The sequence below is a fragment of the Colias croceus genome, chromosome 20 (genome assembly GCF_905220415.1).
Source record: "Colias croceus chromosome 20, ilColCroc2.1".
In the NCBI taxonomy this organism is placed as follows: domain Eukaryota; kingdom Metazoa; phylum Arthropoda; class Insecta; order Lepidoptera; family Pieridae; genus Colias; species Colias croceus.
The window spans coordinates 8,327,340-8,353,999 of NC_059556.1; the positions used below are offsets into that span (position 1 = coordinate 8,327,340).

The 26,660-nt window shown below is 31.8% G+C and overlaps 3 protein-coding genes and 1 long non-coding RNA gene across 7 annotated transcripts in view; 2 read left to right on the forward strand and 2 right to left on the reverse strand.

Annotated features, from left to right (window-relative positions):
* The first annotated feature begins 2,563 nt into the window (after positions 1 to 2,563).
* LOC123700859 (DNA-directed RNA polymerase II subunit RPB1-like) lies at positions 2,564 to 10,114 on the forward strand. The gene is made up of 2 exons (XM_045648210.1): positions 2,564 to 2,676; positions 8,777 to 10,114. Exons 1-2 carry the CDS (start codon positions 2,638 to 2,640, stop codon positions 9,872 to 9,874), a joined length of 1,137 nt encoding a protein of 378 aa, XP_045504166.1. The 5' UTR covers positions 2,564 to 2,637; the 3' UTR covers positions 9,875 to 10,114.
* Positions 10,115 to 10,245: 131 nt separating this feature from the next.
* Positions 10,246 to 12,283, reverse strand: LOC123700858 (tol-Pal system protein TolA-like). Of its 2 annotated transcripts, none has more exons than XM_045648208.1 (3): positions 11,894 to 12,283; positions 11,543 to 11,746; positions 10,246 to 10,865 (listed from the first exon to the last, which is right to left on the reverse strand). In XM_045648208.1, the coding sequence occupies exons 1-3, from the start codon at positions 12,137 to 12,139 to the stop codon at positions 10,566 to 10,568; spliced, it is 750 nt and encodes a 249-aa protein (XP_045504164.1). In that variant the 5' UTR covers positions 12,140 to 12,283; the 3' UTR covers positions 10,246 to 10,565. The 2 variants fall into 2 exon arrangements, with proteins under 2 accessions (XP_045504164.1, XP_045504165.1); XM_045648209.1 differs by lacking the exon at positions 10,246 to 10,865 and adding an exon at positions 11,179 to 11,234.
* Positions 12,284 to 12,741: 458 nt separating this feature from the next.
* On the forward strand, positions 12,742 to 13,565 carry LOC123700885. The gene is made up of 2 exons (XR_006752656.1): positions 12,742 to 12,880; positions 13,156 to 13,565. It is a non-coding gene; the product is annotated as an uncharacterized LOC123700885 (long non-coding RNA).
* A 4,530-nt stretch (positions 13,566 to 18,095) lies between these two features.
* The window catches only part of LOC123700663, a 57,035-nt gene continuing 48,470 nt past the window's right edge, over positions 18,096 to 26,660 (reverse strand). For 2 of the 3 annotated variants that reach the window (XM_045647921.1, XM_045647922.1), the window contains exons 2-7: positions 22,656 to 22,778; positions 22,141 to 22,280; positions 20,986 to 21,827; positions 20,483 to 20,657; positions 19,825 to 20,050; positions 18,096 to 19,519 (exon numbers count right to left, since the gene is read on the reverse strand). In XM_045647921.1, the coding sequence (XP_045503877.1) occupies positions 18,861 to 19,519; positions 19,825 to 20,050; positions 20,483 to 20,657; positions 20,986 to 21,827; positions 22,141 to 22,280; positions 22,656 to 22,778 (2,165 nt within the window). In that variant the 3' untranslated portion in view covers positions 18,096 to 18,860. The remainder of the gene's footprint in view (positions 19,520 to 19,824; positions 20,051 to 20,482; positions 20,658 to 20,985; positions 21,828 to 22,140; positions 22,281 to 22,655; positions 22,779 to 26,660) is intronic. The other variant, XM_045647923.1, reaches the window with a different exon arrangement.

Here is a 26,660-nt window from a genome sequence, read left to right on the forward strand (position 1 = left end):
TATAAAAGCAGATTCGATGGTCGATAGTCGATACAACCCTACATCACATGTCCAATTTCACGTTAAATAAAAGAATAAAAAGGAATGTAACAAAACATCCAGACAAATATATGGCCAGTCCTCTTATTATTTTTAAAAATGTTTTTTATTTTGACTGTGAAATATAGTTCTTTTAAACCCCTATGAATCCAATATCACTTGCATATAAATGATAATGTTGAAACGTATTTCCTCCACTTATGACGTCACCTTAAAATTAATATTTTAATTATTCCTTGAAACTGTAAATAAACTAGGATAGACGCTTTAATTACCTATGTATTATTAATATTTATAATTATTCAAGTAAACAATGAAATTCTGTATTTATTTTAGTTTAGCATAATGATGTAATATAATGAAAATTAAATAAATTTTTCATGCCACTGATAATGTGTTTTATGATTGTTCCCACTTCCCATTCAAGAAAAGATTAATATGTATCTACGCAATATAAAATAGTGCATATTAATATTATTAATTATTTGTTAGAAGATAGCCCATTTATCGAGGAAGGCTAAAACCTATAAATCATCACCTGTGATCATCACCTAGACTTATAAAAAAATTGTTAACAGCGCCATCTGGAGCTTTTCTCTATAACTAATATAAGTTAAAGGTACATGAAGGTTAAAGTGAAGACTTCTAGAGAATGAAACGTTTTTTCTACAGATGACGCTAATCTAAATCTAAAATCTATAATAAAGCTGAAGAGTTTGTTTGATGATTTGAACAGGCACAGCTCCTGTAGCGAGATGATAGTAGATATATTATAGCCTTCCTCGAAAAATGGGCTATCTAACACCGAAAGAATTTTTCAAAACTGACTAAGTAGTTCCCGAGTTTAGTGCGTTCAAACAAACAAACAAACTTTTCAGCTTTATAATAATATAGTAAAGATTAGTAATAGAAGTAGAGAGAAAAACGTTTCCATATTATTTAAAATAAATTTAGTTTCGTTAATTCTTTTTAACGATTAACGAAAATTTCCTTTTATAATTTTGTAAGTACCATCTCACTAAAATAATATAGGTGCAAAACTTGCTCAGTCACTTTTACTAGTAAGAGTCGTACCTAATACGCGAATACCGTGAAATTATAATTTGCACACAATTAAAATTTAAAATAATAAAACTCTTTTTCTAACATTTAATTTCAATCATCGAAATTCTTTTAAAACTTTGATTCTCTCGACTCAAGTGTAGCAGAATCTTGACCCATTGGGGTCTTGATGTCACGATAAGTACCCTATAATTAATAAGGGATGAATATTATTTTTGTTATCTATCTAGTCGGTGATCTCAAATCAATAGCCTCTCTATAGCCAAGCTTATCAAATTTATATCTACATTCTACAGTAACAAATATCTTATGTTAAATTAGTAAGTTTGCTTCATTTTCAATGGAAACTTTTTTTGCTACACTATTTGAACAAATACCTTAAATTAAATCGGGTTAAATAAAAATTAGGCTACTTACTGTAATCAATGAAAATCTCCACACCTCGTTTAATTAGAGAAACACCTACACTTATCTATTAGATAAGTACCTATTAGATCGAGTTGACTATTTCTTTATACTAAATATAGTATCTATACTTACTATTATAGGTATATATATAGGTATACCTAAACAAAAAAAGTTCCTTGTAATAAATCCTTCCACATCATTGCACTGCAATATCAAACCGTATTCTCAAAGAATGAAGCATCATTCTACTTTCTCAAGTAAGTATCTATTACATAATGCATTGAATATTATGTATTCTTCTTAGACAATCATCATCTAGTGTCACTGTAATAGGCCTAATATTAAAACATAATTCATAGTTTCATTGTTTGAATAAAACATACATTAGTTTATGTGAGAGCGACGCACGTTTGGATAAATAAATATAATATCACCTATATGGAGATGATAAAACGTATGTCTTCTTGGGTTTAGACGTATTAGAAATATTTTAGAAGGTCAATACAAAATATAAATTGTATACCTAATTAAATAGAAGTTTCATATACACTATTATCAATTATGTTATGTTGTGAATGCGCTGTTGAATGTTTTGAACAAAAGAATACTATAATATATTTTATAGTACTTAGTAAGTAACTAGGTATGTAAATTATCAAAATATTCTAAAATTTTATTTCATAATAAAAAACTAGACAATCGTAATGTTATAAAGATAAACTTTACTTAATAAGCAATTTGAATAGTGACATACATTCAAAATTGTCTTTTCCCAGGGGATACGTCATATTTTTTAAGCTCCAAATACACGGAAATGCACCAGAATTTCCACTGAACCGTTTTAAAACTAATAAATAAATAAATGTACACATATTAATAGTTAATTTTACTAAACATAATATCAAGGAAACTAAGTATTTCCTTTTATATAAGTAAAATGTTAATATTAAATTAAAATAAACAGCTCTTTATAAATCTATGCTTTTCCTAGGCAAGTACACGCTTTAGCTATTTGGAATCACGCACATTTGATGTCGAGAGTCTAAACAGGGACCACGTCTCATATTTATTATTTACATAAAAGTATTGAGTTGTTTTGTGTTTAATATTTGTTAATTATAAGTGAAAATGCAGTTAACTGATGTATTCTGTTTTGGAATGTTTGTGGTAAGTTAATTTTTGTAATATTTTTTTTGTTTTCGATTTTTACCTTGCCTAGTCAAAAATGTTGCCTTAGTTGGTATGCTTTAGTTTCAGCTTTTAAATTTATTAAATTTAACTCAAAACTAAAATATTTTAGTGAATGCGAAAAGTAAGAAAATATTATTGAAGCCTATCCTTATTTTCCCGACAAATTTGTAGCAAAAAAGAAGGATATGATTATAATTAATCTTCTAAATATTTTTAACTTACTTTCTACTGATTAATTATCAAATTTTTTGAAGATCATATATTTTATCAATAAACATAGATAGAGTTCAGCATAAAGCTAAAATAATAAGGTTACTCCACTGAACTTCTATAGTTTGAAAGATCTATGCTTACAACTTTTCAGTTGAATGCAGATGAGCTTTTTCATGCTTTTCTCAATTTTTTTTCATTTATCAAAGAAAATCCACACAAATCTCAATAAGAGTTCTGATCACAAACAATGTTTTTCTCACCAATATCCACTCACTTGTATCAAAATATGCATAGGAGATAAAACAGATTTAAATAGAGCCTAACGTGAAACAAAAAATTAGCACGGAAGTTATTTCTATTGCAATTAATACGTTAATCGATTATTGATCGAATGTAGATCGTATGGGAAAGTAATTATGTATGGTAGGTAGTGGGTAGTGAGTATATGGTAGGTAGTATATGTATGCAGCTCTGCAAAAGCATTAAGAAAATGTAACCCAATTAAATGTTTACGTAGCTTATCTCAGACCAATCTAGATGAATTAAAATCAATAATAAATCATTCATATCTCTTTACTTTCGTTCTGTAGATGTACATTACCTGTCAGATGCAAGGAATGTTGCGTGCGACACGTTTTCGAATCTAAAAACAAATAAAATACACATCTTGTGTGTTGTGTTGATAATGTTGCAGTTTTCATAAATTGACACGGCAGGATTATTACGTTTTACGCTTGTTTTACGTTATCTAAATTCTAAAAATCAATACTGATTCGCGTGGTAATGTATAATGTCATTGAATGCAAGCTGTGTTTCCCACACTGCAATTACTATACCTCTATTATTTATGATTACTTACCTACTAATATAAAATGTTTTAATATTTTCTAAACAAGAACAAGCATCGCAGCCGTACTGTAAGATAAATAAATACCCAAAAATAAAGGTGAATTTAAAGTTGATGAAGTTAGTAATTACTAGCAGTCCGGCCCGGCTTCGCCACTGGTACATATTTAAATTTTCTCCCCGTAAGAAAAGCTATGAAAAAAATAGTTATCGAAATCGGTTCAACCGTTCTCGAGTTTTGCGCTTACCAACACATTTGGCGATTCATTTTTATTTTATAGAAATAATCTGGAATAAAATATCTAAGCATAATAATATTATCTACCACTCTAAGAAAATTAATATTCCATTGAAACTTTATTGATTCTTGCAAGTGAAGATAAATAAAGGATGTGAAATTAATAAAATTAATCGTGGTAGAGATTATATTGACGATGTTAGTCAGTTGACCGATTTGCGAAGAAAGTTATCTACTTATAAAGAAAGTAGGAATAATAAATTGATCAATAATTTGCCCTATCGCTTATGACCTTCTACGAGGAATTTACTTATTACTTCGTTATAAAATAAAAATGTTTTAAGATGGGCATTATGAACAAATAATTTCAGAAATATAATATCTATCTATCTAATTTTTGTACTTTTACCCATATTTTTTTGAATCGAGTTCAAAATAAATAGTGTTTATTTCAACATAAATATTGGAAACTCCTTACTTAAAAACTTACATAATTTTTTTTCCTTAAAACCCTGGACATTCTAAAACTCTCCTCTAAATAAACTCTCCCTCTCGACAAATAATATGATCATTTCAAAGTGGGTTTTGAAGTCATGCAACATGATGGAACAAAGATACATTTGAATGTAGGTGTGTAAAACCATTATAATTACTTCTTTAATCATAACATGAATTAAAGTGAGCAAAAGATAACTTTTATAACACTTTAATTGTACGTGCCAATTATAGAACTTTCTTATTTGTTACGTTTTTGTTTTATGAGTTTTTTATTATGTAAATAGTTAAATTGTTGTAAGAGATAATATTCGTATGAAATATGCGAAGTTTATAACCCAGTCGTATAGTAAAAGCCAGCAAACTTGATCGCTTAACAGGAAAGTTTTTTGTTGAGAAATCATTCCAACTGAAACCGAATTAATATCTAGATACTTATAATTATAAAGCTGAAGATTTTGTTTGTTTGTTTGAACGCGCTAACCTCAGGAACTATTATCTGATTTGAAAAATTATTTCGGTGTTAGTTAGCCCATTTATCGAGGAAGGCTATATATCATCACGCTAAGACCAACAGGAGCGGAGCACTGCGGGTAAAACCGCGGGGCACAGCTAGTGGAATATAGTGTTTCTAATATAATAAATACCTACATACTAGGTCATGAGAAATAACTGACTTTCCTATGAAGGTAGCAATCGAGATCATAATATGGATATATTACCGCTTTCATCTGAACAAAAAGAAAATTGTAGTGGAATGTATATTGGTTATTTATAGTCTCGATAATTTACCAGTATCTTTTGATATCGTGTATCCTGTTTTTATTTACAATATATTTTTTATTATTTCATAATGAAAGTCAAAATATCGACAGCGAAGCAAGAGCTATAGTAGAGCCATTTTAATAGGTAACATTTGACAGTTCAACAAAATTCAACAACGTAACCTAGTAACGACGACATAGAATAACATGATATTTCGTTTTGTTAGAACTGCACATTTGCTTAACTTTTTTCAATTATGATTACATATTTATAATAATAATGACCGATACAAGTAATTTTAGGATTTGATTTTTACTGATAAACCATTCTAAACATAATAAACAATTTCTGATTCAAAGAACTGACGTCGCTACAATTTTGTGTCAATAAACCTTTTTTCTTTTTAAATACCAGAGACGTTACTCTAAAAATCGAAATCTGACTTCTACTTCTACTTGGGAATAAAAATTATCATAAATTATTGATATGTGTTTCAAGTTCGATTGACAAATGTTTCAAGTCCGTATCGATTAATTTACTTTAATCGATGTTTTTAAGTAGGTTACCACCCTATGAAGATAAAATTGATAGACGTCAAATGTTGCCTATTAAATTGGCTCGACTATAGTTCTTATAATATGTACCTATAGTCGAGCCAATTTAATAGGCAACATTTGACGTCTATCAATTTTATCTTCGTCGCTACAATATTGACACAAAATTGTAGCGACGTTAGTTCTTTGAATCAGAAATTGTTTATTATGTTTAGAATGGTTTATCAGTAAAAATCAAATCCTAAAATTACTTGTATCGGTCATTATTATTATAAATATGTAATCATAATTGAAAAAAGTTAAGCAAATGTGCAGTTCTAACAAAACGAAATATCATGTTATTCTATGTCGTCGTTACTAGGTTACGTTGTTGAATTTTGTTGAACTGTCAAATGTTACCTATTAAAATGGCTCTACTATAACATTCTTACCTTCTTAATCGATTTGAAAATTGATTTTACTAAAGTAGGTATAGCTAATAGCTAGTTCATCTGTCCTTCAGGACAGGCTATATTTCATTGATTTTAATTTAGAATCCTCTGAAAACCGGGAGAATTAACTTGTTTGACATAAAACTATGTAGGTATTTACTGTATCTATTCTAAGACAGTCACCGACCGCTGTCGTTGAACTCAAACTATAATTTTCTTCCTTCGATCATAACGGAAGAACGGTCACTTATAGCATTATGGATGCAAAAAGATAATTTACAAGCTAACTTCATAGAAGCTAACATACCTAGCTAATAATATAATACTTATGTAGTGCTTTGCTATGCCATCTTCTCTTTTAATATCTAGAAAATACTTATATAAAATAGTTTTTAGAAAAAAAATAGGTAACTAGGTATGTTTTGTAATTAAGAACATTCTGCTTCTTCTGATTTTTAGATCTTATTTCAATTTTTATCTTCATAAATTCATGTTTCAAGAAACATCAATAACAGACAGTTCTACATATTTGCTGTGCAATTAACACTAGTTAAAGTGAAAAGTAATTGCTAGTTAAAATATTATTTCTATATAAAATAATTATTCCGATCATAAACCATAGATTCAAACAATTCTAAGCCCACTTATTAATTCAAACCAGAATTTTGTTTTGAAATTTCTAAAAATTCAAATTAGACGGCTCGTAAACTATCTCCATTTTATTAGAGAAAGTAAAATATAAGTAGGTACAAGGTAGGTACTTTGTTTTTAATATTATGTAAAAAATAAGTTTTGTATGGTAATTATTGTTGTACCCGTTGTACCTGACAATCTTAATATATATAAATCTCGTGTCACAATGTTTGTCCTCAATGGACTCTTAAACCACTTAACCGATTATAATAAAATTCGCACACCATGTGCAGTTTGATCCAACTCAAACTCAAACTCAAACATTCATTTATTCAATTAGACTACTATTTAGTAGCACTTTCGAATTGTCATTACATAATTATTTTAACATTTACCACCGATTCGGAAAGCAGTATCTATGGAGAAGAATCGGCAAGAAACTCCATAGTTGCTCTTTTAAAATCATGTCAATATTACATAATATGTAACTTATATCTAACTTATACATAATATATCATAATATTCCAAAGAACTGTCCTGTGGTTTTTACGCGACAACCCTCCATGGGTCTTTATCGTCCATATATTCCTGAATACTGTAGTACGCTCTCTGAACTAGTACATTTTTTATATAAGTTTTAAATTTAGAACTACTAAACTCTTTAATATTCAGAGGAATTCTATTGTATAAGCGTATACCTTGACCCATAAATGAATTTTTAACTTTAGCTAATCGGAAAAATGGCATTTCAATTCTATTCCTGTTCCTTGTGCCATAATCGTGTCTATCTCCTACTCTTGTGTGTAAGTCGGCGTTTTTGTGAACATGCAAAATATTATTAAATATATACTGTGATGGTACAGTAAGGATACCAGTATTCTTAAAATGATCTCTTAGTGAGTCCCGAGCACGTAAATTATATATAGAGCGAATGGCTCTTTTCTGTAAGATAAATATAGTTTCTATATCTGCAGCCTTGCCCCACAGTAGAATTCCATAGGACAACTTGAGAGATAGGATAGTTTAAATCTCAAATCGTTTTAGAGAAAGCGGGCGAAGCCGCGGGCGGTAAGCTAGTATTATATAGAATGATAGTGCATTTTTTTAACACGGTCAAAGTATCTATTTTCTAAAACATTTTAACTGTTATTTTAACGTGTGGGACAAGTTGTAGGTACTTTAAAATGGAAGTTTAAATTTTCCTTTTAGTGGAGTTTCAACATTACTATAATAACATAACACAAAATGACTCTTTATTACTCTCAACTCTTTATTAAAATAATCACCATGTCTGCAATGGTAACAGACATACTTACCTAATACCTACAGATAATTCAATAAACTATCATTTTAACAAATAAATAAACTTGAAAGTTGAATGTAAAAACATAATATAAGATTACGAAATTTTTGGACGATGGTTAAATCATCTCTATCTTAACATAGAGCTTAAGATAGAGTCTGTGAGTGTAAATGACACTATTATAAAAACAGAGTTCTATCCACAAAAATACTTATAAAGTTATTTTCATAGATAGCTAATTATGAATACGATAAGTATAGTAGAGAAAAGCAATAAGTGAAACAAATGTGAGATTCATTTGGTCCTTAGGGACTTGGAAACAATCGAATCATTCTAATTAGATAGCAGAGAAAACGCTGATAACATTATAGAATATGATATGAGTTCATTCATTCAGAAAGGATTAACTATTTGAATGTGTACATCGTCCCCGCCGTAGTAACGAAGAAATTATTGCCAGATTATACCGTTTTAATTTTTTTTAATGTTTGTTAATGGTCACACCTACATTTTTGCAAGTAAATTTATTTTAAAATCATACTCAAAACCATGAACCCTTAAATTTAATAATTAAAAATGTAATTATTTTAATTTTCAGGTAGTGCTAATGGCAACGAATGTAAGAAGTGATGATGAACAACAGGAACTCCAAGAAGAATCAAAGAAACATCAAATTAGTAAACGTGAAGCTGTATTGCTATTTGACAAATATTCATTAGAACCTATTCACAAACATAAACCAAAGGTTATTTACCGCAGAATTTCAAGCCAAAAACGGGACCCGCGCCCTAAATACGGTCCTCCTAGAACTAAGTACAGATCGTCAAAACCACCGAGAAAACCAGTGAAGAAATTTAAGAAATCAGTTCCTCCCAAATACGGACCACCGAGTTATAAAAAACGCCCAACTAAACCGAGATACGGTCCTCCAAAGCCAAGCTACAAGCCAGTTTACGGGCCACCAAAGAAGAAGTACCATAGCGCCTATTTTACATCCGAACCAACAGGTTTCGGCGAACCCCCACGCGATTTCTATCAAGATTTCCACAGCCCCAAAATGTCATTCGGAGAACCGCCAGTAGACATGTACAACGGCCCAGTGAAGCCGCTTTATGATCCGTATGAGACAGCTCAAGATGTTATTAATCCAACAATCTTTGACGAAGAAGCAAACAGATTTGGCCAAGAGTTTAGAAATTGGAATGCAGTTCCACATGAACAGATAGATACAAATTACGCTAGCTCTCATAATCATCCTGCATTCAGAGAGCAGGAGAACCTATTTGATCCATCATCACCTGATGAAGATGACACTTTGAATCCATATTTAGATCGATATAAATTCCATCCGGAAGACGACTCGAGCCTATATGAAAGAAAGAGAAAGCCATACTACATAGATAGTGTTATAGCAATGAGACCAAGAAACCCGCAGAAAACAAGTACTGAGGATGAAGAAGAAGTATTAGTAGGAGGTAAATACGCAGAACCGCCGGCTCGAGTTGTACACAAAAGTTATTCCTCTATGAACGAATCGCCCTATTCTGACGATGAAGATTCCTCAGCACCAGGCTATGTAGACCCCGATGTTGCTGTATCAGCTAACATTTCCCCATATGTTAATTATAAAAACGGTAACATAGCATTCAGTCCACAAAATCTAAACGATGCGTTCAGCATAGTAGATAAAAAATAGTAAAATCTTTTGATTCTTCTCTTGAAATATGTACAAAATTGTAAATATATGTCAAGTTCTAACAAAATCATAGTGTGTAATTTCAATGATTTAATTCTATTAAGTATTCAGACGTGCCGTCATGGAAGAGTGACCAACTTTCTCATGATTTATTAAAACTCTGCAATATTATAAATTATGTATTTACTTATTATTTAAATAGTTAATTATAACTTTAGTACATGTAAGATAAAAGTTAAGACTGCTCTAAATTATTTGTAATTTATTTAAATAAAAATTGCTTGTTGTTATTTATTTATTTTTAATTAATGAAAGTTGATTTAATTGTATTCTAGTATGAGGTATTTAATAAAACGACGTTGCTGTACCAATATCTAATACTATATTTATCAGAAGCTTAAACGAATGTAATTCTATCAAAAATCTTAACATACGTAACACACGCACCTACAAAACTGAAGTATACACATTTATTCTAAAAGTAATATTATTTCTCACACTTGTTCATGAACCAAGCATTGATTGCTAGTTACCAATTATCTCTACAGTCTTCGGATTCCGGACATTGTATTGAAAGTGAAATTTTGTTATATGTACAGAGCTTCGAATTCATTAATTTCTTTACGCTTACATAAGAGCTAAAACGATTCTGATCCTGTATTCCTTTACCCCTTCTATTTTCATATTTTTATCATCGTCCTGGTTTAGGCACTTTATGTAAGATAGCGTTTCGCTTAATTATATGTTTCTTTCGTCTTGCATTACCACACGCTGCTCTTGCGGCTTCACACGCTGCATGTGCGGCTTGTTTCGTGGCTGCACACTCGGAGCATGCGCACTGTAGCTTGTGCTGCAGATGGGCTAATCTAGCCCGAGATTCGGACAAATTGTGACACTTTTCCTGTAGACCACATTTGATTTTATCGAGAAGACCATGTGCCGCTTTTTCAAGTTGTGCAGACAGTTGAACCGCTTGCATTAATAGCTTGTGCTGTTGACAATTTATTCAAGAAATAATTATGAAAAAACGATGAAAAGAAAAATAGATGACAAGAAATAAAATTACTAGAGGATAATGAAAACAAATTAAAATTTATGTATCAACTTTAATAACGAAACAAATACAAGAATTTAATGTTATCCACCAATTCGATACGCTCTATTTCTTAATGCTGCATAAGCAGGAGAGATATTTACTATTACAGACATTGGCATAAATAACTGGAGTACAAGATAATAAAGATGCAGCCGCTATGAAGGTGTAGATTGACATACAAATCACCATCTTTTTGATTTAATTCTGGTTTCTTTTTGAGTTTCGATAGTCTTGATTCTTCAACTTTCGTTACCCAATCAGGTCCTTGAAAAGAATTAAAGTAGCGTTATACGAAGTGATTATATCACCAGGGTGTTTGTTCTTCAACAATTACTACGAATCCTTAAAACAATTAGTTTCATGTCAATTTATTATCGTCATTGATTACTACGCACCATTATGCACCCTGTTGCATTAACTTCGTATAACATTCTACTTTGAAATCAATTTCAAGAACTGATTGGGTAGGAATTGTTGAAGATACAACACAGCAAAATTGATGTAATTCATAATATGTGCACTATTTTGGATCTAAACGTGGAAAATTAATTTAAATCATATGCAATTCTCACCTGCGCAGTAGCTTGTTGAGCTGCTTGCACACCAGCATTAACAGCTGACTGTTGTTGGTGAACAGCTGCAGAGTTCTCAGCGACCACCGCCTCAGCTTCCTTCACTTCTTGTTGCAGCTGTTCCACAACAGCTTGCTTACCAGCAAGAGCAGCTTCTGCAGCTTTGGCTGCTTGTAACGCCCTTTCTGCTAACTGTGTTTTGACCTGAAATACAAAAAGCTCTTGTTAAATAATCTTCATGACTACAGTCAAAGATGGTAGAAGTTGTTATAATAGTTAATACGGATAAAACTAGATTAATTTTAGGTACGGAGAAAGGTTCGACTATTGAAATCAGTATAGAATTTTTACCATATGAGCCGCCTGGGCCCCTGCAGCGTTCTGTGCAGCCTGTGCAGCTTTAGCCTCAGCTGCAGCCTTCTGCGCTATACTCGAAGCACACTTCCCTTTACAATCCCGCTGCGTTTCTCTCACTTTATGGTCCTTTAATTGTAAATCCCGAAATATATTTGATTCATGACCCGATTGCCTCTTTTGCCGCGGATGTCCCCACGCAGACACCAGCAGTGTCAAAATCAACAGCAGACAATATTTCATTGGTAACCTTGTGATATTACATTAGAAAATTGGTTATCGATATTCGCATGCTTGGAATGTGATAGCTACATAGATGCTTTTAAAATATTGGTGGATAAGAATGATAATAGAAACTTTGCAATCAATGGAAACAAGTTACTATCAAATGTGACGCTGACAGAGTGACTTGTATGTTTAGTTTTAAATTAAAAGCCTGAAAAGTTCAAATTCATAGATATTTTGTGACCCACTTTAACAAAGCGGGAAATTGCGCTGGTCGTCTTTAAATCAAATGTTAGATACCTAGTATTCTAGTATTGCAAAAAGTACTAATAGTAGGAACTAGGATATTATATCCTAAAATTATACGGTGATAGTTTCTCTATGTTGTATGCACAGGTTGTATGGAATTTAGGGAATGTTGAAATTTCAAATTGCAGTTTATACGCAACAGCGCAAATAAAAATCAGCACTGAATAAGCAAAATAAGAGCAAGAGTTATGTTATCAGCAAATTGGAATTTTTAAAAGTCTTTTTCTTATTTTAATATAAGTTATTAACCAACTGGCTGGTAAGAAAGCTGTATCTTGTCATAGTGTCCAAAGTGTCAGTGTCAAGGTTCTTGCAAAAAACCTGTGCAAAAAACTTACAAAGTACAAAAATCGATGAAATTATGTTTAAGTATGCGTTATTAATACCACTGCTTTGCATGTTCAAATAGATCTGAACATCATTCGGAGAGACAAAGTTCTAAATTTAAGGGTAAGTATTTTTTTCCACAGAGTTCGGATCTTTCCTCGATTAAGCTATGTTTTCCATGCACCTTTTTCATTTACTTTAACAACTAAACTCACTTTTTCTAAAAGGATATAGGTACTTATAAGGGTACTTATTTAAGAAGTGCTTTTGAATTTGTGTGATAATAATTAGTTTCTCAAGTGATAACCGAATTCAAGGCCAAGGATGAATAATTATTGACGATTCATGGTTAAATTAAAGAGATGGAGGAATCTATTTATATTTTTTTCTCTTTTCAGAAGGCAGTGTACCAGCTGGTTTCCCGTATTTAGATCAATCCGTTGCCAGAAGAAAAAACCCAATGAAAAAATGATTTGTCTCTCGATGTACGCCTTGATCGCTTCGGCCACAGTTCTGGCGTGTTTCCCCGTTTGCTACAAACAGATTGAGTTAAAAAAATTGTTCAAGTGTCTCAAGAAAAAGTAATTTATAAATATGGCCATATGTATCACGTTCCTCACAGCTTTCCTTGCAGCCAGTATTATATCGTGTTGTCCAATAATGTTAGAGAAATATTTAAAACGTGAACAGAATCACAAGGGTACTACGCCTTCAAGAGTGTCCTGCAAAAGTCCGTGCTGCCCGAAAAAATCTAAATCAAGATGAGTGATCGTCCATTATTACGAATATAATAAATTGCTCTCCAATATTGTTTGTGTTTCATTTTTAGTTTCTGTATCATACATTTCTATTCTGATCATGATAATTATCATTACTTCTATAATGCTCTTCATTCTTTATAAATCAATTAATTGGTTCATTAAATTATAAAAAAAACTAAAGTTATCCTTATACCAAGCTTATACCAATCCTTTACAATTTACATCTTTCGTGTAGCCTGTAGAAGTGTAGAGACAGAGTTTCAGTGCCTTTGAATAAAAATTAGCCAATATTCTTTGCTGAGAATTGTTGTTGATAGTCTAGTGATTTCAACCGTGTTTCAACCTTATTTGGTAGTAATTCATATAGACCGGGATCCCTCGCCCTTTTTCGTAAGTGATTACTAACAAGCTAATTTTTCGTCAGTAGCTTCATTTTGACGAGACGCCCAACATTAGCTAGTACAAAAATTTCGTAAGTGGTAGCTAACAGGGGTAATGAGAACATAATTTGTTGATTTAGTGGTTATCAAAAATTCATTACTAACTGGTTTTTTTATTTATAATTCTTATAATAATAATCTAAATTAGCCGAAAAAATATTTGTCCTACAAAATGCTAGGTTTGATCAACGAGGTCCCATTTTTGCAACATGTACTATTTACGAGGTCATGAAAAATTATTACTAACCAGCTGATTTTTTTTTTGTTGGTTAGTTAATAATTATATAATTTAACGCCCACATTGTCCTACACATTACGTGGAACGTTTTTCTAGTCCTAGACTCCTAAGTTGTCCATACCACAGGACCATTTTTTTTATTAGTAACTGTAGGAAAAAAGTATCACGTGATACATTAGTGTGTTTTTTATCCGAATAAAACAATGTCCTACAAAAAAACTGGTATGCATCCGTAGTCCTACAATAATCGTAATTTTCCTTTTTCCTATGTGCAACATGAGGTAAAGTGAAAATATATTTATTGAAATAAATCAACTTTATTATGTAACATACATGAAAAAGTAGATATTTTTATATAAAAAAGTAATTAATTTTCATCTGACTCATCAGAAAAACATTCATCCTCACTACTGGCATCACTCTCCTCATCTTCATCAGTATCTTCTTCATTCTGATCTTCCGTGGTATCTAAATCTGTAATAATATGAAAAAATTAATTAATGTCGCCGAAAAATTAAAAACCAAATTTCAATAATATTAATAGGGTACCTTGCAATTGAGAAGATAATTCTTCAAAGGATGGGCTTTGAGGACCATCAAACCAATAATACTCGTATTTACCATCAATTATTGTCCATCCATAATTTTCAGGTACTTTATCTGTGGGGCACCGCATGTGTGCATTACACCATACATTGCTGATGAATACCGTTCTTTTAATTTGTTGCAACAATTCTTGTTTTGTTGGTGGCAAACTGGAAGGATCATATCCTATAATATTTTTTTTTAATACTTTTTCACTTCCACCTTTTGATCTATAGCCTTTTTCAAATAGTTCATACCGTCCTCTGTTGATATCATTTTTGGTTTTTAATGAGTACACTCTACATACATACTCTTCAATAATTCGAACTATTTCATTTGACGTTGTTAATACTGTATGATCTATATATAATTATATATTATTAATAAGATTGCTCTCTTTAAAAATCTTGATAAAGTTGATAGTTTTTAAGATAAATGATAAATAATGATTCAAGACACAGAGAGGCCGATGCAGCGCATGAGTAAGAGAGAGACGGCGATACTTAAAGGTAAGCGGCGCGTACTTGTGAGCGCGCGAAGTTAACAATTAAAAAACAGATATAAACAATGAAATTTTCTTAAATCTCTATTAACAATATTATTAACTATTGTATAGAGAATTGAAAAAAAAATATTACTTATATATATATATTTTTTTTAAATATATTTTTCATGGGTCGAAAGTACCCAAATTTGAGATTTTTCAAACCTTAAAAAATTCATATCTTTGAAAATATTAACTTTATCGTGAAAAGTAATTGGACCTTTTTTATTGGTATTTCGATAAAAAATATAAAAAATAATTGTCCGTTTGAAAAATAACAATTCCTTGCAATTGTTTAAACAATTTCGGTTTAAACAATATGGCACCGGGTTGCCCCATGGCAACATGCATTTATATCATCAGTAGGGCAATTTGAAGAGGATCACGTAAAAAAATTGAGGTGGAATAGTTTTCGGTACTCATGCGCCGATTCCTCCTGGACTAGTACGCAGCATCGCGCGCATGCGTACTAATATAACTAAACTCCAATAGAAAAATGTACAGAATGAATAGATTTTTATTGTTATGAATTTCAAATTCCATTGGAGGATCAGCAAAATATACCATGCAATTTGTAGGACAATGTGGGCGTTAAATTATATAATTATTAACTAACCAACAAAAAAAAAAATCAGCTGGTTAGTAATAATTTTTCATGACCTCGTAAATAGTACATGTTGCAAAAATGGGACCTCGTTGATCAAACCTAGCATTTTGTAGGACAAATATTTTTTCGGCTACTTTAGATTATTATTATAAGAATTATAAATTAAAAAACCAGTTAGTAATAAATTTTTGATAACCACTAAATCAACAAATTATGTCCTCATTACCCCTGTTAGCTACCACAATCGAGCATTTTCGTAAAGGAAATTCTTGGGCGTCTCATTGAAACGAAGCTACTCACGAAGTTTCAACTTGATACTAATTATTTTTACATCTAGTATTTGTACTACAACCTAAGAGTGTCGGACTAGAAAAACGTTCCACGTAATGTGTAGGACAATGTGGGCGTTAAATTATATAATTATTAACTAACCAACAAAAAAAAAATCAGCTGGTTAGTAATAATTTTTCATGACCTCGTAAATAGTACATGTTGCAAAAATGGGACCTCGTTGATCAAACCTAGCATTTTGTAGGACAAATATTTTTTCGGCTAATTTAGATTATTATTATAAGAATTATAAATAAAAAAACCAGTTAGTAATGAATTTTTGATAACCACTAAATCAACAAATTATGTTCTCATTACCCCTGTTAGCTACCACTTACGAAATTTTTGTACTAGCTAATGTTGGGCGTCTCGTCAAAATGAAGCTACTGACGAAAATTTAGCTTGTTAGTAATCACTTACGAAAAAGGGCGAGGGATCCCGGTCTAATAGCTCGAATTCTTGATAAAATAAATAATAATAAATGAAATCTATTGAATTTATACGCACTGCATTAAAGAGACGTCCTATTGGAATAAATACTGCCATTGATGATAATATAGCAAAAAAATTGTTTACAAGATTTGCTCTTGTTTGCTCTCATTTGCTCTATACACAGGCTTTATAGCACTCTATCTCACTCTATAAATAGTATACAATTTCATAGAAACTCATTCAAAATTTGAAAAGAGAAAAAAATATGCAATTGGTTTTGTATCCGTCATCAGTGTCAAAAGCAAAAATTATTGTAAAATTTTAAAACAACATGAGTGTGAAATTATTGTGGAATTGTGCGCGAATAATCCTTCTTTCAGGATTATCGTTTGGTCTGTGAAGAGGTATCCAAAAATCTAAAAACTTAAAGCACAAAGAGTAGATATTGTAACGTAAGTAAAATTCATTCATAATAAATATCTCGTGTCATTAAGAGCTTCATAGAGAGAGATACCATACAGGGAACTTTAAGCACGAGTTCTCTTTAATCTGATTTTGTCGTATAACACATAGACAACTATTGAAGTGACAGATCCCTGGTTTAAAGTAAGACTGTGTTTAAATTGTTCTGTGGTAAGACCATAAATTATCATTCCAGGAACCGCCTCGCAGGCCCGGGTACTATAACGGCATATGATTTGCGTATCGCTCCTGAGCCTCGTGAGTGCCGCCTCGTTGGTGATCTGCCTGCCCCTGTGTGCCCGCGGCCTGTTTCAGCGCAAGTGTGCCTGCCCCACCGTGCCTATCTGCCCCGATTGCGGAATGAACTATTGACTATTTGAAAAATAACATTTTCAAATTCTGGTTTTGTAACTGTATCATTGATAGGAAAGTTGGCATCACCTACATTTTCTACTACCTACAGTTTTTGTTAAAAAATATTACTTGAAATTTCTGTTTTGGAAATTTAATAATCGATACAGGAATTACGACACTTGCTATTACAGTTTTTGTTTTAAAAGATCCTTTGGTTACTTCTGTTTTTGTCACTTTATCGGTAAAAGCTATATTTGCATCTAAATTTGCTATAATTACTTTATTTATTCATGTATCAATGATTTGAGGTATTAATTTTTTTCTGTGTTACTAATTTTAGCAATTACATTTTTCAAAAATATGATTTGTATGACGTGCGCAACTGCATTAGCGGCTATGGGCTTTATTGCATGCGGTCCATTATTTTGTGAGAAATTATTACGCTGTCTGAAATCTAGTAGAAAATAATTACAGTTATTTATTAAGTCTCGTCAATTCTGTTTATAATAAACGTTTTATATTATTTGTGGGCCTTTTATTTGAACATGTTTTAATTTTAAGATGGAGACAAATGAAAGTCGTTAATTAGGAAACAAGTTTTTATTCTAACAACTAAAACATACACCGTAATATCACTTGACTGAACCTCAACTAAAGTATAAAAAAATTGAGCAACTACGTAAATCAGTACATTTGATTCGAGTCTCAATAGTCGAGGAGCCAGTTGTTTATATTTTCAATTTTGTGTCATCGAAGAATTTCTAGAAGATTCTTTATATAATAGATATACATAAATGCTTGTTGATGTAGAAAATTCAGCCTTTGATGGGTCTTGTTAAACTAATTGATAACAAAGACAATTTTTTACTCAACGAAAAGATACAAAAGGCAGAGTTGGGTAATTATTTAAACTCAATTCTACATAACTATATTACAGCATTCCTTATTTATAATATAGAAATAACGTAGTATAATTAAAAAAGAGCATGTGCCGAGCACACATGTCAGAAGTGAAACTTCTTTGACAAGATTCAAAGGTACTAAAATAGTCGCCTTATTTCATGACGTGACGATTGATTGCCATAACATGACCTTGAAACTTTACTCTCAACGCGCCTAAAGAAGTTTCCCTTTAAAAACAAAAGTTCATTTCTGATAATTATGATAATTTTCATTGTCTATAACTAGACCAAAACACCTAACAAGAAATATTTCATAAGAATTGAAAAATGCATTACTTTTTTACTAAAATATCTATTATTAATAGAAATAGTCGATGACACAACACAACAGGCTCTCGAAGAAATAAATAAGTTCATATGACACTAAATAGATTATTGACTACACGCACTACCGGTACACTCTCGATATATCCCTCCTAAATCTATAACTTCCTAAAACTGCATCATTTAATTTAGTTTGAAAAGGCGTAGGTCGAACAATTTGCACTTTTTCATTATTTATTATAGCTATTTCTTTTTCCGCACTAGATCTATAAAATCTTCGTACGGGAGGAGATTTTTCGGCTTCTTTTAATACTGTTTCTGGGTCTATTTGGTCTGTTAGAGTCTCTTTTGCGTCTTTGATTTCGTCGATCGTTTTGATTTCTTGTTTTTCTATTTCTATTGGATTTTCTGTTGTCGTTGTTGAGGTTGTTGTTGAAGTTGTTGTTGAAGTTGTTGTAGAAGTTGTGGAAGTTCTAGAATTTCTTGCAGCGATTCTTCTTCTTTCTGAATTCTTTGTGTTATTAAAGTTAATACCCGCATTGACAGTTATAAGTTTATATTCTTCTGATTTCTGTGGTCTTCTTCTTCTTTCTGTGGAATTTAGTTCTCTATTTCCACGGTATACTGGGGCTATTTCTGCTTTCTTGTTATTTCTTTCGTCTATCAAAGGTGAAGGGGTTACTATTTCTATCTTTTCTGATTCAGCCGGTTTGGAGTCATGATTTTCAAGGATTGATATTGCGTCTTTGATACCGCCGACGTCTTCTGGGTTCATGGGTCGACCTGTAATGAAATATTTATATATTTGTTTTATGTTTATTCGTCAACAAAATATGAAAACAGTAGATTAGAAAAAAAAAGGTGATTAAATTGCATCATAGGCCAATTTCTCACATGAATTAAGTTATAGAATATTGTATTAAAGGTAATTTAAGAGCATCAAAGGCAAATTTCTCACTTCAATTAAACTATGGGATATCATCTGAAGATATCAGAAATACTATTCAAGGTATTGATCTTCAAGTTTGAAGATCGATACAAAGGTATTCCTGAACAATCAACAACAAAATTATTAAAAAAAATCTCACCATCCTCCATCTCCTTTTTATACGAGCTGAAGAACGTCAAAGCCTTCATAAGTTGATAACTCTTGGACACCGGTATATTCGTATCGTATAGCGCTTGTGTATTCTTGCAGTCTACATAGAACCACCAGTTGCACTTGAGAATGGTTTGGTCGAAGAGAGTGGATTCCGGGCAAAGGAAGGACTTCATTACTAGACCGTCGTCTGTTAAGGCGCATACGTGGAATACCTGTGTTAAAGTTTTTGTATAATTAAGAGGTGTAAACTAAAAAAAAAAATATACACAAAAAATGTACAAATTGTAATTAAGAAAATATATTTTAAAAGATTTTATCTGAATTTTGAAACCGTTTTCATAAAACAGTTAATGTGATTTGTTCGTGATGTTTAAAATACTTAATGGCCTTAGGTTTTGAATTGTATGCAATTCTCTAAAATGTACCTCCATTCTATGAAAAAATTCGATTGATTAGAATCTATGCCTTAGAATTTAGGTGATGCAAGAATGGCTAATAGAACAAAATGAAAATCGATACAGAAATAGATTTACACATAAGTAGAAATTGTTAAATTGTAACACCTTTACTCAGTGTTATAATAGTAACTATATAGAAATCTGAAGTGTTATTTCTAGATTTCCAATTTTGCACTTAATACTTACCATACATCCAAGGTTTTCATCACCATATAACCCAGGGAAGTACTTCTGATCACCACAGTGGAAGTTGGTGTCCGGTAAATCGACTTTAGATTGGAAGTGATCGTCGAAATTCTTCTCGTAGCCCACGGGATAGTATTCTCTTGGAGCGTTCATTACTTTGCCTGTTGTGGGGTTTCTGGAATATTTGTTTTTTATGTTTAATTTAAAGGCATGGCAGGCAAATGATTTATGATGATAAAATTATCTATAGAAAAAAAATATATTCTCAAAATACTTTAAAACGTAGTTCGTAGTTTAAAAAATATTTTTAACTACGAAAAAATAGAATGAAGTAGACCAAGCCATTCAAGAATATTGTCACATATGAATTTTAATTATTAGATTTAAAAAATAATTAACCGTATTTATGACCCAACTGATCAAAATTATGTCGAAGTAATTGCATCATTTAACCCTATGTTGTAAATAATAAGAGAAAGAATAATCAATTTTCCTAAAAATACCTCTTAGGTTTCGATGGTGCAGGGGCCACTATAATTTCCGGTTCAGCTTGCATTTCAAACACAATGGGAGCTTCTGTTGTTGTCGTAGTACTTGTGGTTGTTGGTACCGGGATATTAGCGTACTTGTTCAATAATTGCTGTTGTCGTAACGCAATAGCCGCTTCCACCGCTTCCATAGAAATGTTTCCAGCCTTCGCTATTTCAGCAATTTTGGCATTTATATCTTCTTTGTTAAGCTTCAAAGTCGTATCATCAGCGTAACCACTGATACTGTTATAGTCGTCTACCTTCTTCGTGTTATAGTACGCTATATCCTGCACTTGTTGAGGCACGGGGTCTACAAAATTAGAAACAGGATTTGGAACAGAATTATAGGTGTTAGGTGTGAAGTTTGGTGCGGGTATGATAGATAGGCCTTGTGGCATCGGAACAAATGGATTAATGTTAGTTTGAGTGGATTTGTAAGGGTTCATTTGCGAGACCATTTTGGATACGTTATCGTGTAAAATGGGTTGTTTCTCACTTTCGTAAGTTCCGGAGGATTGTTGAGGTACTTGGAGAGGTGTATAGGTCTTTCTCGTGGCTATGGGCAGTACTTTGAGGGTCTCTTCTTTGGGAGGAAGAGGCCTGAAGGGAGGGACGCCCATAGGCATCGGCTTTGCCATAGTGATAGTTGATTGAGGTCTAGGTAAGTTTTGAGCGGTCGATCCAGACACAATAATAGGTTGCATTGTAGTGGAGACGCGTTTGTGAAGAGTGGACAGTTTGTTCATGGCGGCCTGGTTTGGGCGCGTTGAAGGTGGGACAGGGCGCATCATGATTCGGTTCTGTTTGCCACGTTTCTGGAATTGAAAAGTTTAATAATTAATGTCAGTGAAGTGTCGTGAAGTATCATCTCAATTTTTATGCTAAAGTTTCTGGTATTATTATTACACGCAGTTTCACTGTGATTTCACCCGAGGACAAAACCAGGGTGGAAATAATTGTTATTCAACTATAGTTATTTATTTATCGAAATTGGTGCTACGATTTACAGAAATTGATATTTTTATAATGGTATTAAATGTTTAAAAAAAAAAACTATTGCTATCGAAGTACCTAAACAAAAATAGTCACATTAACTGCCAGATTACAAAAAAATATAAAATAATATACCTCTTGTTTAGCAGCCGGTCGATTGGTAGTATCAACAAGGATATTAGGTGCTCCATTCTTGATACTGACTGACCTCCGTCTACTCGGGTCCTGGTTGGTTAGTGACTGGTCGAAGCCGAGCTCATCGCCAAGACTGAACCCTGGAAATTATGGCAAATTATCAAGTTAAGCTAATTATGTTATTATTGCATAGCAATAAAACACTGCTTGAAAAATATTCACGCAAGTTGAATTTGAAACTTAACAAATTATCTTCTTAAAATATCTTCTTCGAGTAAAACAGAATAAAAATCAGTATAGTAGTTTTTTTAGTGATAAGTGTATATTGTTCCAGACTAAACAATTAAACATACAGTCAAAAAGTTAAAAAATAAATTAGAGCAGATCCTACAATTTTTTTGTTCAGTGTGACCTTTCTCAAAGGACATTATTTTATTATATACAATTATTATTTATTAGCATAGACCGTAGAGTATAATATTATCATCGTATTACGTAAAATAAATACGACTTACCTAAACTAGCATGAGCTTTGATGCCTCCAAGGTTTCGTACCCTAAACAGTCCGGACTTTTTGAAAGCGCAGTTTATTTTGAAGCCAAAATCTGACTCTAACACGCAGAGCGGCTTTACTAAATCTGAAACAAAAGTTTGTTTATTTTGATCATCGAAACAATTTAACGGATACGAAAATAAATATTATAGACTAATATATAAAATTTAATATCGTCTTGTACTATTTTGTCTTGAAAACGAATAAGTCCTACAAATAGAATAATTGCTATTTATCGAAAGAAGTTAACACAATAACACAATATAAATTATGCCAAAATATGTAAATATGTTGGCATCATTTACAATCTAAGAATAAAACAATGTCTGACTTTAAAGCCCTTGCAAAATCTCACTTCCCAAACGTATTAGGCCAAAGTAAACAAGAACATTATAATTTCATTACGATTATCACATTGTATAAACAATTTTCATTGCATCCACGTTACAGACTCTTATGTCGTTTAAGTGATTTCAAACAATAGAGCACCGTCAAATTTCGTAACTTTAGAATCGCGTGACAAAAATAATGATTTAATAAAACGGTTTTTAAAGGTCATTTGACACTCTGGGTGTGAAAAGTTACATGACAATGATTTTATAACAAAAATGGGCATTTTGAGGTGAAACATTTATGGCATTGATTTTGCAATCGATAGAAAATTTTATATTTAAAAAATGCCCATTTCGTCACATGTGCTATAAGTGTAATAATATAAAAGAAAAACAGAAAATAATTTTTATGAAGTTTCACTATTGTCGCGTGAGTAAAGCAGCGTGTGTAAATATCATTTTAATAAATGATATTTAAATTATTTTAATTTTCATTATCTATGTGAGACGTTATCGTATTTAATTAAAATATAAGATTTAATTTAAGATCTTTGGATATAAATTAAAATTATTGTAAATTGCTTTTTATAATTCTTATAAGTTATAACAACATAAAATTATTTATTTTATAAAGTGGTAGTAGTAGCTGTAGAAGTCCATTCCAACATAGAAATAAAACGAACCTTCAAAAACGAACCACCTTTAACAGTTAACTTATTACCTATTCATAAAATCACTAACTATACTTAGTAAGCAATAAACCGTTTTCTAATAGGCCAATTAGTATTATCATCCGCCATAATTTCGTCAGAGGATACCACATTTGGCCTAGATTTCTCGTCCTGTTCAATATGGCCGCTACCACACCTACGATGTTTTGTTTTAAGATTAGTGATGAAGAAATTTTGATTTCCTAAAAATTGTGTAATGGGATTACAAAACACAAAAACAAGTGTACAAATTGCATTGCAATGATCACATTTTGAAATAATTTTTACTTAAATATTAGACACTTGGTGAAGATATAAAAAAACTAAACATATTTGAATATGGTGGGAACTTTTCATTACTTAATCTTAAATTTAAGATGTAAGTTGTAACGAATATCTCTCTAGCACGTATTTAATAACAATAACTTGTCCTGTAATCCGATCACTTATAACATTTTGATCGAAAGATAAGAATAACAATCGACGTCTTAGGTTCGTTCAATCGATACGCTTGAATGCATAGTTTTGTTGTTGAAAATTTCTGAAAAATACTTTGATTTGGGACCTTTCAGTAACTATCGATAAACAATTACCAACAGAAAGTGCCTTTATTGTGTATTGAATGGTCTTCAAATGAATGCAATTTGACGAAACTTACCTTGCGCCAGTTATTGTAAAATTGTAACAATTCTTCAAATGCCTTTGTGGTAATGTTAACATACCAAAAATTTTGTTAATGTTAGTAGAAACCCGCATAGTTCCGGTTCCCGTGGGATTTCCGGGATTGCGTCATTTTCCCGGCATAAAAAGTAGCTTATGTCCTTTCTCGGATATCAAAATATCTCCATACCAAATTTCATGAAAATTGGTTCAGTAGTTTAGGCGTGATTGAGTAACAGACAGACAGACAGAGTTACTTTCGCATTTATAATATTAGTATGGATTTTGAAATGCGTAATAGAAAGTAATTTATTGTAATAACTAGCCACTTATATTTGCGTGTGATCAGGAATTATTATTAGTGCTAATTAAAGCAAAGTATTTTCTAGTGCAAGTTAGTCACTGATACTTATGACATTACTAGTTTTCCGCCCGCGGCTTCGCCCGCGTTTTGAAAGAAAAACCCGCATAGTTCCCGTTCCCGAGGGATTTCCGGGATAAAACCTATCCTATCTCTCAAGTTGGATCGAACTGCACATGGTGTGCGAATTTTATTATAATCGGTTAAGTGGTTTAGGAGTCCATTGAGGACAAACATTGTGACACGAGATTTATATATATTAAGACTAAGCACTGAAAAGCAACGGTTGCATAAACGAATATGGTACAGCTGTTTTTATAATATATTTTATAAAAACTTTCAGGGGAATACTCTTGTATTATATACTGCAGGAGATTTTATTTAGAACACAGTTACCCCAAAAAATAACAATGAGCAGACGAAGTTTTATAGACCAGCTGGTAGGTAGTGTAAAAAGTGGTGCAATACCTAAAGATAAATATTTTGTCAGATTTCCGAAAAATTAAAAGCCTGCTAAGGTAACAAAATATTCTTCAGACTGCATTTTTGGAAATACGATAAAGTCTTATATAATAAGCAGAGAGTTTTGTTTTGTTCAGTCCATCGGTAATGTATTTCATAATAGCACTAGCTTACCGCCCGCGGCTTCACCCGCTTTATCTAGAACCTAATAAATTATATAATAATACTAAAACCTTCCTCTTGAATCACTCTATCTATTAATAAAAACCGCATCAAAATCCGTTGCTTAGTTTTAAAGATTTAAGCATACAAAGGGACATAGGGACAGAGAAAGCGACTTTGTTTTATACTATGTAGTGATAAGTTAAATACTTTCGATGTAGCATCTATCTTACTAAAATGTAATAACTAACTAAAATAATAATAACTTTCAGAATAAAGAATTTCTTAAAGCAATTACTACATCACACACGTTGCATACCTTCATGACAGCATGATCGCACGCAGGCGATACACTCGGCCTGCGTCCGATAAAATTGCACATGCAGTTTCGAATATGGGGGGAAAGTATGTGACATTCCCGAATATTCTATATAATTTATTTTTATATCCAGTTGATATATGGTTCATATGTGACGTAATTACTTTTTTTTTATATCGAGCTTAATCTTATTAGGTTTGTCATAAGAATTTACATTATAATATAGGTACGGTAAGTAGATATGTATATTTGCTTTACTTCTTGTATTAAATATTAAAAGTTTATAGTGTCTGTGTCTGCTTATTTTCATAATTTTAACTCTCCGTCTTTAGGGCTAAGAATAAATAATAAAATAATACATAAATCATTAAGGGCATTATACCTTCCGACCAAAACCCCTGTTTGCCTTATAACATGTCCTACAGTTACAATACGTTATGGTCCATAACCTTATCAGTCACATCACTTTCACTGGTCACAAGTGACCTGCCGATTCTGAATCACACTGACCGGTTATAACCGGATGCTCAGAGAAAGGCTTGTACGGACAGCAGATGCGATTTGGAAGGAATTTTTATGTTTATTTCTGCGGTTTTCTTTTGATGATCGGATCTTCTGATTGTGATATATTTATCGCATGCAAGTAATTTTGGACATACTTTTTAACCGACTTCAAAAAAAGGAGGACGTTCTCAAATTTTTGGGAGCATTAGTTAGGAATAGGTATTTTCATGTCTGCATATTTCATATTTGCATTTTTGTTTGCAAATATGATATTGGCTTGACATTGGTCATCAATTTTGTAAATTGTAATGTATATGAGGCATTTAGGAAAAGGAGGAAGAAGAAGAAATAATGTAAAGCAAAATAGTAAATTTTTATTTATATAATGTTTTGCTAACGGTACCTGGCGTTATGCTTATTGTTATACGCCTGTCTTATGTTTCAAACAATAAACAAG